The sequence below is a fragment of the Haliotis asinina genome, chromosome 16, assembly GCF_037392515.1.
Source record: "Haliotis asinina isolate JCU_RB_2024 chromosome 16, JCU_Hal_asi_v2, whole genome shotgun sequence".
NCBI classification, from domain to species: Eukaryota; Metazoa; Mollusca; class Gastropoda; order Lepetellida; family Haliotidae; genus Haliotis; species Haliotis asinina.
In genome coordinates this window covers 4326010-4339578 of record NC_090295.1, presented here as the reverse complement: position 1 = coordinate 4339578, position 13569 = coordinate 4326010, and the positions used below count along the sequence as shown (strand labels likewise).

Sequence of the window (13569 nt, the reverse complement as noted above, 5' to 3'; positions counted from 1 at the left end):
ACTCTTAAAACAAGCTTTTTTCACCTAGTTTGATCATATAATCTTGATATTGAAGCTAAAATTGGACAGTGATAACTAGAATAAAATCACTGAATTTCATGACCTGTCTTCCATATTTTTTTTGCAACACAAATTTTGTCAGTTCAAGCTTTCCAAATAGGAATTTATACCTCATTTATAACTGGACTAAGTACAAATTTTTCTGAAGTCACAACGGTTTCACTTGAAGCAAGTACAATTCTAGCTGTTTGAATCGTGTTCACAAAAAATGAGCAGTTACCAGCTGAGAAAATGACTCAGACAGGTTTTGTTCAATAATCATTAAGGACATACAGTCAGGTATCCATAGACAAACATATGCCTCAGTCTACAATATCAGTCTGTTCTTGTTTCCAAGAACCAACCATAGTTAGGTCTCCATGTCAATAGCCAATGATTAATCAATGGTGCCCCCACTGGTTTCTAACCATCCTCTCACCCAGATTAAGCCTACTGGTTGAAGAACGTGAGGCCTCGATCTGCTGCTGTACTGGACAGTTAGCGCTCTCTGCCTTTCCTAATTCCGTGTCACCACGTTTCAACAACAACGTCAACGAACCTTTGCTGCTCTTTTCACAAAGACATCACAAATTAGCTGTTGAACTGCAAAACAGGCTCTTAAATCAAAATTTTTGTATTCTGATGCAAGCCATTAATGGGAGCGGATTTAATTGTGTGAAAAAAATATTCTTCGGCTTCCATCAAGGGAATCGATGAGCGAAGTAGGTGCCTTTGATTGTCAACTAGCGGAAACAAATCTCGCCAAGCACAAGTAATCTTGGCGAACACTTCATTCAGCAGTGTCACATGACCTGTCACATGACCGTGATCTGTCACAATGAAACACTCTGAAGACTGCATAGAAGCTGATTTGTCTTACATGTGATGACAGACTTCAAGCAATACAGAGAAATATGTTCTGCATTCTTCATAGTATAAAAACACATTCCTTGATGTATAACAGCATTAAATCTTCGCCAACACCTCACCCAGTAGCCCCAGACAGCCTCTAACATCCCCAAGCTACCAACACCTCAGCTAGTAGCCCAAGACAGGCTCTATCTAACATCCCAATGTACCCAACACCTCACTCAGTAGCTCCAGACAGCATCTATCTAATACTCCATGTAACCAACACCTCACCTAGTAGCCCAAGACAGCCTCTATCTAACATCCCCATGTTACAAACACCTCATCCAGTAGCCCCAGACAGCCTCTATCTAAAATTCCATGTAGTTAACACCTCTCAGAAGCCCCATACAGTCTCTAACATCCTTATGTAACCACCTCAACAGGCAGAGCCAGACAACCTCTGTCTAACATCCCCCATGTTACCAACACCTCACTCAGAAGCTCTAGACTGCCTCTGTTCAATATCCTGTCCCCCAAAATCTAATGTTCCCAGAAAATCTAATTCCATAGTGATGATGAGCTTCCAGCCAACAGCTGAATTTCCCATATCAGTGGGTGTTTGAGCACAACCATTCCTATCTTCCTATTATCACACACATTATATTTTCAATTCATGTCATCAAATATGTATAAGTACAATCATATACCCTTCATACAAGTGCCCTTTAAGATCAATTCAGGGGAGCAATAAAGCAAAGCAGTGTGGAGAACAACATGAGTGTATCTGTTTATTGTCTAACAAGAGCATGCTAGAGGGGCCCTGGAAACGTGTTTGTATCTATGTCAAGCAATAAAGTCAACAGTGTACATATCTAGGGTTAGCAGACTCAATATTCAGGCAATGATTTATATACTTTCACCATTTGAATTTAATCAGTTGAAGACCAACACTGACCAAACATCTGCAGCAGAAAGGACACTAAATCAGATGTTCCGGTGTTTTTTTATTTCTATTTTTGTATAGTTTTGCTTTTTTCCATCACTTTTATGTTTCTTTGAGGGGTAGGGGTTAAAGTCCATCACAGGTATTGTCACACAGAGATTTCAGCACTGTATCTTTTGTACATAATCGTACATTTATTGCCTATCACATATATACATGTATTGAATTTACAGATGCATTTTTACACAGCCACTTGGATATCATTGATGAATGAAATGCTGTACAAATACTGTACCAATGACTCATCGACCACTGCCATTGCTTCTTGTCTGTTGTTGAAGTCAATAACACCGTACAGGAACATAACACTAGTTGTCATCCATGCATTATCTTTCTTGACACAACAAAATATTTGGTTGCCATCACAACCATTTTTTTTCATTCATCTAAGTTTTCAGATAACCTTGATGCCGATTGTCCAAGATTATTTAAATACACGTACGCACATCAAGTTGGTGTTATTCACAAAATCTGGTTAAACTGTAGGACAAAGATCATAAAATTTAAGTCTGGATGTTTCAAAATTTACAATGTCCTTCAGGTATTTTGACATTCAGCTGACACTAAGTGTCTGCAGATAGCATTACCCTAACCCCTACTACCAATCCTTGAACAATCACACTAACATTAATACAGCATTTAATCACTATCAAACCAAGCCTTGCCAGCACAGTTGATTTCAAGATGGCTGACATCTCGTGATCAAAAGTCGTAATTCTCCTTGTTAGTGGTTAACATGCTGCCAGATACTCACCAAGTAATCTACACAAGCTAACAGAGAGACGTCCATTGTACACTGTTTTCAAGCTACTGAAGTGGAGGTAGTTGTCAGGGAGATACTACTTAGACAACAAAAGTGTTGAACATAAAACAAAGGCATATAATCTGAAGTGTTATAATATAATGCCTCACAAGTGTCCTCAGTACTTTATAACCTAAGTACTTTATAACCTTAGAAGCCAACACAATACAATACAGTCACAAGTAATTAAATTTACGTAACTTGTCAACAAAGTATTACATTCAATACATGGCTTTGTTGGGTTGGTCTGTTTACTAATAAAACAAATACATCCAATATTTAGACACTCAAACAGAAAATAGGATGTAATGAATTATGCAGTTGGCCTTATCGAGTAGTATTCATTAAGACTATTTATATAAGATACAATGAGTCGGAGCATTATCTCCACTTGTCTCTCAAGGAATATTAAACCAACAACGACAATATTTATGCTGTAACATCCAGGGAGAAGCAAGAGGTTGACTTGTGAAAACTGATGGAAGATTACAGCCTTGGTTTACAGCTCACAGGGGAGGGGGAAGAGGTGGCATCACACACAAAGACAAACTAGCTGTGAAGTATCTCAATGTTGGGAGTCAACTGTCACCTAACAACAGCTCCAGCTAGTATATATCTGTTCATTAAGCTGCTGGGGATCAAAGTAGCAAGTCAGTCCTACAAGCCTGTTAACCCACTCCCAATCAGCTCACAGCTCCCCCCACCCCCGGTCAATGTTGACAGGCAACCTCTCTTGTGGGTTCATGCATGGAGGACCCCGCACTTTGGCTGACTGCAAGCTCATTTCACACACATGAACTTAAGCCTCCTGCGTGTATCATCTCGTTTTATTACATAAAGGAAGAACATGTTTCCTACGTCATTGTTGGCTTCCTGCTTATCTCTGCCACCATCTTGTTCTATCTACGGATGAGAAGGTTCAGCCTTGTTAATGACACCCTGTCCATTATCTTGAATATGGCTTTTGAACAGTATCACTTCATTGTTCTTTTTATGACCAAATAACGGCATTTTCATGAAAATACAATAAGCAGATCTCCAAACAACTGTCTCTAAGCCTCAACATTACCCTTATCCACCAGTCTGCCTCACCAACATCACCCTTATCCACCTGTCTGTTTCACCCACATGACCCTTATCCACCTGTCTGTTTCACCCACATGACCCTTTTATACAAGTCAGGTTCACCAACATCACCCTTGTCTACCAGTCTGTTCCACCAAAATCACTCTTATCAACCAGTCTGTTTCACCACCATCAACATCTTCAAAGCCAATTTTGAAAATCTGTTAAAAAGCAGTAAACCTCCCTTTATGGACATTATATTCGCAAACATAAACCATGGTCTTACCTGACAGGCTGGCTTTTATAATCTGTCCTCAGCTCTATCTCAGGTAATGAGAGGACATAATGAGTCATTATTTTCAGTCAGGATTAAAAATCATTAGAAGAAAAATATGATAAAAAGTTTGTTACTGTGATCTTAGATTAATCACTCAGCATAAAGCAGTGAAACTCAACCCCAGCCATCTTGTCAAGGGACAATCAACCCAACTTCTTTATCTCTTCATCATCTATTTCGAAAACGTTTCCACAATGCACAGCAAAGAAACGTCAAAGCGGGCTTTGTACATTTAATCAAGATGGTCTTCAGCTTGCATCACTGTCAAAGTCAACATGAAGCAGGTGATTAGCACGATTACAACCATTCATTACCCAGAATTCCCCACAACATCTTGCGTGTGTCGTGTATGCCGCCTCACTGTCGCAACTGCCCGCCCCTAGCAGAGATTTATCCTCGTAATCGTCCCTAGTGATTAGGCCCTTTTATCCTGCATCATATAAAACATACGAAGGATGGTATTTTTTAAACCTGGGTTTTCTTTGTCACTTCGAGCTTGTCCGTTTCTGTTCATATGAACTCTGTTCTTTTCTTAATGGCTTGGCGGTAATGTTCATGAACATCGAGCCACCTTGCGGCATGGGTGACCATAGTTTGGAACTAAGCCATCACAGGATAAAGGCACAACAGGATAATTGACTCGGATGGTAAAAAGCTTGAAGCTCTCTAAGATCATAATAAATGGTGGCTCAAACCTAGTCTGTGGAAACCGTGATCTTCCAGCAAGTGATAAAGTCGTATTGATCGTGAAAGGTCAATTGTGTTTGCCTTTAGCTTTTCAATAGCATGGCTATGGAAAACAGATAATACAAGTCTGTATTGCCCGTGACAAACAATGGTCTAGTAAACACACTGGCAGAGTCCATTTTCTTGCAAATGTGCAAAATAAACTGACCATTTAAAGCACTGAAATATTTTTGGTTCGCTTAACGAATAATTCCTGCATGGATATCTGAATGGTTTGTTTATTCTTGATGGAGGTGAGTGGCATGTAGGTCTGCCAGCTGACTTTGATGATGGCATGATGGTCTGCAGTCTGAACTTTGTGTGTCAGTGGAGTCAGCAGGATTTGTCCCTGTTTCAGCCTATTGATTTTACCCCAATCTCCATCACAGTGTACATTACCAGCCAAAGAAGCAGGGCCGTGTTAATAAAACCGATAATGACAAAGATTTAATTCTACATTTCACATCACAACAGCAAACAACTGGCAAAATGCTTGGCGGCCATTTTGATCTTGAGAGCCTTGGCAGTAATGATCTAATGAGAACTTGGCTCACAGAAGACTGAAGAACACAAACACTGTTACATTCTGACATGAGAGAAACATATTTTTCAGATTTAAGATAAAAAAACAGGGTCATTCATTACAGACATGTTCCTGTTCAAAATTTCTTCCTTAATAAACCAAAATAAATGCTCTTATCAGTAAACCAATGCACTCTGAAACATAAAGTGTTAAAAGTCAGTTAAAGCCAAAATGGAGTTGTGATATGAGTGATGTTCCTTCAGGGCAGCAGCGTATATCAATAAAATAAACAGACAAGTCATTCTTCTCTTTTGCAACACAACTTCTACTGACACAAAAGCAGGCCCCAGAGAGATAAAACTGAACATATATCACCAACTTCATTCATCACGGCTACACGATGTACCCTATACACATTACCTGTGCCACATGATGTTCCAGTGGAATATTCTACTGCATGTCTGCACCAAACAAAGATGGAGGGGGTTGCCCAGCTGCAGGCTGGCTGTTGTTCATTTAGATAAAGTTGTTTATGAGCTCCGGCAAAGTAAGCAATGAGAGTGAGCCTCCACTAAGATATTTATGGCGCCATTTTCATATTTTTAATGTCCCTCAGGCAATATATGTACAATCTGAGAATACTTACTAATTTAAGGATCAGGGGTTTCGACCTCACATTGCTTTTGGAAAAGTTTGGAAAATTTCTTGAAATAAACAGCTCATTTAAAAGCACAGACACAGAGACAGAGAGAGACAGACAGAGTCAGTGACTTTTGTTTTACTATGTTTGAATTTACACCAGATTCAAACCCCGGTCTTCCCCGTGATGCGCAAATGCTTTAGCCACCAAGTTACCCCGCCGCCCACAGTCAGTCAGTAGGTCTGACAGAAAAATTATTCTTAAAACTCCAAACATTCCTTCAATCATATGAAGAAAAAAATTGAGAGATCATAATTTTGTTTGCAGCAAAGACAAAATATCTCCAACATATCATGACCCTTTCTTGGTTTGTTCAGTATATTAATCCATCTGTTCACTCAGCTATTTCTTCCTCACGGTTTTCAGCCCTTTCTTTTATTACTTAAATCAGTTACCTATCTATTATGTGATCATTTACCTAATGTTGATGTTGTTGAAGCTACCTGCTATATTTGTCTCTACTTTGAGTGTTATCTCCAAACACTCCTAACCAGTGCATGTTCTAACCAAAAGGAGTAGCGCTAGAGAGCATAGATATGTGGCAAGCATCAAAGAGAGGATCACGCACTGAGCCTACTTCAAGAGCAACATTAACCACCAGGAATTTCCAACTGGTCTCATGTTATGTAGTCTGATAAGAGGAAGGTTGCCTCACACAGGAAGAAGGGGGTCTCAGATAGTACACTTGTAGTACACCTTGTAGCATCTCTGTGGCAGCACCAACACCAGCAGCAGGTGAAGAACTCTGCAACATCGACAATGCTGGTATGCACACTATCAAGTTGGCAGGTGAAGCTGTTTGTTTATTTCTACGGGCCACCACCATCAGAGAGCAGTTGCTGAAGCTGACTTGCAGCTCCTGTTACGCGCTTGTTTACACATGTACACTGAGTATTTGTGCGATGTGAAATGTTCCATTTTTGTTCTGGAGGCAGAGAGCGTTCTTCCTTCTCACAGCAGCCCAGAGATGTAGAGAGGGAGGAAGGTACTAACGTTAGGACCACAACTGGGCTCTGGAGAACAACTGATAGATGCAACAACGTTATTGATAACAAATCTATAAGTGATATTCATTTCCACAAACAGATCCTCTGGAACAAACTAAAGATATCTTGTTGCCTTGGTGCCAGCTGCTGATATTGGCAGGATCTCTAACAGATATATTCCCCTTTCAAAGAAATCCTGAGGAATGCAGTCCTGCAGATTGAGCTGTCCTATAGGAATGGCTCCCATCAGAAAACAAGGTGTTACTGAGACACTACTGACACAGCCCTGTTGCATAGGTATTGATCATATTTCCCCACTCCATACAGGACCCTCGACATCCCACCAACACATCTCTGGAGCCCCTTGCCACCACTGATCTTACCATCAACACAGCTCTGATGCCTCCTCCCTACAAGAGTGCCTCCCACAGGGACTCTCTAATCAACATATCTCTGGAGCCCCTTCCCGCTCACCACTGTCTCCCACGTGGATCTTACCATCAACACAGATCTGATGTCCCCTCCCTACAAGAGTGCCTCTCACAGGCACCCTCTCATCAACGTATCTCTGGAGCCCCTCCCCACTCACCACTGTCTCCCACATGGATCTTACCATCAACACAGCTCTGATGCCTCCTCCCTACATTAGTGCCTCCCACCGGCACCCTCTGATCAACATATCTCTGGAGCCCCTTCCCGCTCACCACTGTCTCCCACGTGGATCTTACCATCAACACAGATCTGATGTCCCCTCCCTACAAGAGTGCCTCTCACAGGCACCCTCTCATCAACGTATCTCTGGAGCCCCTCCCCACTCACCACTGTCTCCCATGTGGATCTTACCATCAACACAGCTCTGATGCCTCCTCCCTACAATAGTGCCTCCCACAGGGACCCTCTCAGCAGCATATCTCTGTTGTCCCCTCCCCACACTAGTGCCTCCACAGGCACCCTCCCATCACAGGTTTCCCTAAAAAACCTCCCACCAGCACATCTCTGGTACCCAATCCCCACACTAGTGCCTCCACAGGAACCCTCCCACCAACAAACCTGGTGGTCCCTCCCCGCACTAGTGCCTCCACAGGGACCCCCTCACCAACATAACTCTGTTGTCCCCTCCCCACACTGTGCCTCCACAGGGACCCTTCCCTCACAGGTTCCCCTAAAGGACCCTCTCACCAACACAACTCTGGTGCTCCCTGCCTACACAACTGCCTCCACAGGGTCCCTCCCACCAACATATCTCTGGTACCCACATCCCCACACTAGTGCCTCCACAGGAACCCTCCCACCAACACATCTCTGATGATCCCTCCCCACACTAGTTCCTCCACAGGACCCTCCCACCAACACATCCCTGGTACAATCTCCCCACAACACTGCCTCCACAGGCACCCTCCTACCAACGCATCTCCGATGCCCCTCCCAACACTAGTGCCTCCATAGGGACCCTCCCGCAATACATCTCTGGTGCCCCCTCCTCACACCTCACTGCCTCCAAGTGTCCCTAGTGATAGAGACCCAGTGTACATACCTTCTCCTGGTGATTAGTCAGTCAGCATCCCTCCCTTTGTGCATGTAACAGCTCAGTTCTCCTGCTGTGTCGCACAGGAAGCCAGGTCACTCCTCCACCCCACTGCCAATATGTCCCTCTATGATCACAGATAATCCCACAGCTAGAGCCGGGTGATGGCTGACCCATCTACTGCAAATTTCATTACAGTCCGGGGCTTATTGATCCACTTCTCATTAGGGAAATTACTAGCGACTGTTGGCGCAATCACACGATGAGTGTGATCCCACTGCTTGCTCCTCTGTGCTAGACCGTGTGATATGCGTTGATCCGACCCTCGAGCTTCCACCAGAGGCGAGATGCTCACCTCCACACCTCTCTGCAAATACAGGACTGCAGATAACAGAGTGCCCTCTGTTCTGTGTGTCCACAAGTCAATCTCTGGCAATGTGTTGACGTCTAAGCATCACACAACCTACACAACTTGCAGGTCTGCCGACGTCAAACACGCTCCACAAACAAGCTTTAATTTGTCAGTCAAGTGCAAGGTGGGATACCCGAGCCGAAGTGTTAGCACACATGCCCCTCGTGCATCCTGACAGAGACACAATGCCTAGCATGCATATCCACACTCATCTAAACACACTCAATATCTCCTCCTCACAAGATCCCAGTCAACTTGTTCACAAAGCAAGAAAAAGACTTTGGAACACGTCTCTTGAATTTCAAATCATTTGACAAGTTCTATCAACAGAAACTGTGTGCGATATATAACAACTCTGTTACAAATCTTTCCCTCAGATAGCAGATAGAACTGAGATTTTCACACGGCAAACTTTTCAGCAGACGTCTCAGCATGCAGAGCAGACGGACAAGCTGATCAGAGGCAGGAGCAGCTTGATGGGAGTATTGATTCCTACACCGATAACTACATCACTGCAAGATGTCCCTTGCTCCAGTGAGAATTCACCTCTCAACTACTGCCTTTTGAACGAGTCTTATCAACTGCAGATTTCCATATAAGTTATTCTGAGTAGCTTATTCTGAAAATAATACAAATCCCAAATGCATCTCTTGCAAATTTAATAATCCATGGTGAAATATACACTTCATAAATATCTTATCATATTTTTGCAAACAGCATAATTCATATGTTAGAAACAGGTTATTTATGTTTTTCCCTTTTGATGTTAATTTATTCCATCCATTTATCTGATATCTAAATTGATTCCTGGAAGGGGATAAGCATCACATGTCGGGACTTGAAGACAAACGCAGCTTCACGCCGCATCTATCAGTGGATCTATACCCGTCTATGACTGTCTCTCTCCTCGTCTGATAGACCCTCTCATTCCCTCCCCACCATCTATCTGCTCATTAGCTCGATCAATGCACAAGTACCACAGCAGTACGAGGTGGAGTCGATCGACAGCAATGCTTCACACATCAACCCAACTTCCCATCTAATTCTTAGCACAGAGGAGTTTTGTATGCCGCATGTAACCAATCTAACGATCACCTCTTAACTTCCCTGCGGAGCTCTGCCTGACAGAGCTTGGCTACATTAAGAATTTACCGCCTCGTCTCGAATGCTTTTCCCAACAGTATGATCTCTGACCTTCACTGAAGCAGGGTTCAGGCAGGATTAAGATCAGGAGAGTTACTTCCCTTATATCGGTCACTTGGGTCAGCTCATTTGTCCGGAGATGACGTTTGATGGCTATGTAATTGTGATAACAGTGGGGATTGATGATGGGACATATTACCTCAGTCCTGTCAACATGTAGCATCCCAATATATACACTCATCATTTTCTCCTTTGCTCTGACAGTGGCGGCTATCACAGAACTGACCCTGGTCACTATTCAGCAAGCTAACACCCACTCCTGTGAGCTAATCAGGACCAACATCTGACATTGTAGAGATGTTCAGAATAACATGTAATGTTCAAATAACGCCAAAAACAACTAATGACAAGATTCTGATTGAACATTTCAGTGTTTTGGGCCCTTAAAGCAATACAATATTACTAAAGCACAGCTGATGAGAATGCTGTAAAATACAGGCTAAAATTATTCTTGTGACATCTTCAGTATCCTTTTTAGGATGTGAATTTTTTTCAAAAACATTTAGCATCTTATTAACCAATGGTTCATTCATCAAATGGTATAAATTCCACACAAAAACAACAACATGGAGAACATATATATTTACAACATGTATATTTTGAAATGTCTTCTTTTAAGTCCATGTGGAAACAGATCAAATGTGTCTGATTCCCACCATTACCCACAATCCTCAGGGACAGGAAGCAACACAACTGACAGATTTGCCAGCAACAAGCGTTAGGCTGACAAGATGTCTGCCTCCTTTCATGTGTTTCTTGGCAGTAAGGAAGACCAGGGGTATTGTAGCAATGTGCTGTCTGAGTGGTCAACTTGGTATCACTTATCTCATGGGGTTGTTAAGCAGTTACTAATTTCACAGTTACCATGACAACAGGTCATGTGATCAACACTTGCTTGTATTGTGTTGAAAATCTTGAAATGCTCCTGAGAATTATGTGTCAAATGTCCTTAGAAATTTTATCACATTCAGTTGTGCCCTGACTGGGCCTTATAGGATGTGATGTAGAATGTGCCCCTGACCGAGCCTTATAGGAGTGTGATATGGTGTGAGCCCCTTACAGGGTCTCATAGGAGTCTGATGTAGTGTGTGCCTCTGACTGAGCCTTACAGGATGTGACATAGTGTGTGCCCATGACTGAGCCTTATGGGAGTCTGATGTAGTGTGAGCCCCTGACAGACCCTTACAGGATGTGATGTAGAGTGTGCATCTGACCGAGCGTTTTAGGAGCGTGATATGGTCTGTGTCCCTTACAGGGTCTTACAGGAGTCTGATGTAGTGCGTGCCCCTGACTGAGCTTTACAGGATGTGATGATGTAGAGTGTGCCCCTGGCTGAGCCTTATAGAAGTGTCATGTGGTGTGTGCCCCTGACTGGGCCTTAGAGGATGTGATGTAAAGGGTGCCCCTGACTTGGTCTTACAGAGGTGTGACGTAGTGTGTGCCCCTGACTGGGTCTTACTGGAGGGTTATGTGACGTGTGCTCTAGACTGGGCCTTACAGGAAAGTGATGTAGTGTGTGTTCCTGACTGGGTCTTGCCGGAGAGTGATGTGGTGTGTGCCCCTGACTGAGTCTTACAGGGACATGAAGTAGTGTGTACTCCTGACTAGGCCATAAAGGAGAGTGATGAAGTGTGTGCCCATGACTGGGCCTTACAGGTGTGTGATGTAAGTGTGGTAAAGTGTTTCCCAATACCTTGAAGAATCGTAAAAGCCAATTTTAATTCTAGTGTAGATGAAAAACATGTCTCTTGTCCCCACTCTTGGGAAAATTGCATTCTGGAGATGTGTACCTGCTATGACAGGTCTTGGTAGAGTGACAGACTGAGCTGCAATAGAATTCTGAGTACTCACGATTCTCTGTGTGACGGTCCTGTACTAACGGTTGATAGACAGACTCCGGTACTTCAGACAGGCGGAAAAACCACTTGATGTGAACCACTAGCGTGTCCCTCTTAGTCTGAAACCAACAGCAGGACATACAACACAGTGATGCAGTCTCATTGCCTTCATCGTCCTCAAGGAGACAACAGTACGATGCTAAAAGATGGTTTACCTCACAGACCTCACCACACCAATGCAAAAAGATTGATGCTAGGAAGTCATTTATCCACCTCAGGACTCACGATAGCAGCGACATGAATCAGACAATTCTAGTGGTGCTACAAAGTGATTTATCTACCTCAAGGACTCATGATAGTAACAATGTGCAACAAATGACTGAGTTTAGTTTTACGCTGCACTCAGCAATATTCCAGCTACATGCAACATTCTGCAAATAACTGAATGTGGACAAGACAATCCAATGATCAACAGCAAGAGCACTGTCCTGTGCAAACTGGAACGGATGACATTGACATATGTACACCAAGTCAGCAAGTCTGACCACCCGATCCCATTAGTAGCCACTTACAACAAGCATAGTCACCTTTTGTGGCAAGCATCGGTTGCTGAAGACCTAATCCACTCTGGATCTTCCCGGGGTTATGTGTAACAAACAATTCTATTGCAGCTAGGAAGTGATTTATATACCTCACAGACATAACAACAAACTCAAACAATTTCAGTGATGCTAGGAAGTGACTTATCTGTATTCAACATCCACTGACAGAGATATGTGAGACAATTAACACCAGTAGAAGCTATTGCCTAACACTTTTACAAAGATTTCCTTGCCTCTCAAGAATGTGAAGGTTTTCCTTTATTAATTATACTACATATCTATAGTTTAGACTCACTAGTGTAAATGTAACCACTCACTTCAGTCAACTGTTCAAAACTAAATTTTGCAAAATATTCCAAACTGTTTAAAGGTACTGTTCACACATGAACTGATATTCACTTATGTTTTTCCACAATTTAATGCATAATCCTTGTGCAGTTCATCTGCATACAGTTTGCAGTTGGTTCCCCCAGGTTAGTGGAGAAATTCATCTTCAATGTAACCATATATTATTCATAACATATAGTGAGTTCTAAAGTGAGTCTAAACTTTTGGTGGGTAGTGTAGTATTGACGTGAAAGGAATATTAATTGTATCATACAAACAAATATTTAAGCAAGAAAGTGCCCTGGAGAGAGATGTTTGACAAAACTGGGAATTGTATTACAATGGAAATAGATAATTTCTGGCGGGTTGAGGGAATGTTGACTATCTCACTGGAGAGACTCAACTGTCTATAGCTATCTGCCTATACTCTTCAAGGATCATGTAAACACACTTGATGAAACGTGCAATATGAAATTTTCCGTAAAAAAATAAATCCATATTGACCATAAAGGATTCATTAGGTAAATTTCATTCCTCTAGACATGTGCAAAGATATCTTGGTATATGAACTTTCTTTAAAAATATATCTCACAAATACCTTAAGATTCAACATGAAATTTTCCTTAAAA

General features: G+C 42.3%; 1 protein-coding gene across 8 annotated transcripts in view; it reads right to left on the bottom strand.

Moving 5' to 3' along the window:
- LOC137268678 (arginine-glutamic acid dipeptide repeats protein-like) overlaps positions 1–13569 on the bottom strand; it is a 137234-nt gene that overhangs the window by 100084 nt on the left and 23581 nt on the right. For 6 of the 8 annotated variants that reach the window (XM_067803269.1, XM_067803272.1, XM_067803271.1 and 3 more), the window contains exon 4: positions 12025–12130. In XM_067803269.1, the coding sequence (XP_067659370.1) occupies positions 12025–12130 (106 nt within the window). Of the gene's footprint in view, positions 1–8567; positions 9453–12024; positions 12131–13569 lie in introns of those variants that run through there. The other 2 variants (XM_067803277.1, XM_067803280.1) reach the window with 2 other exon arrangements.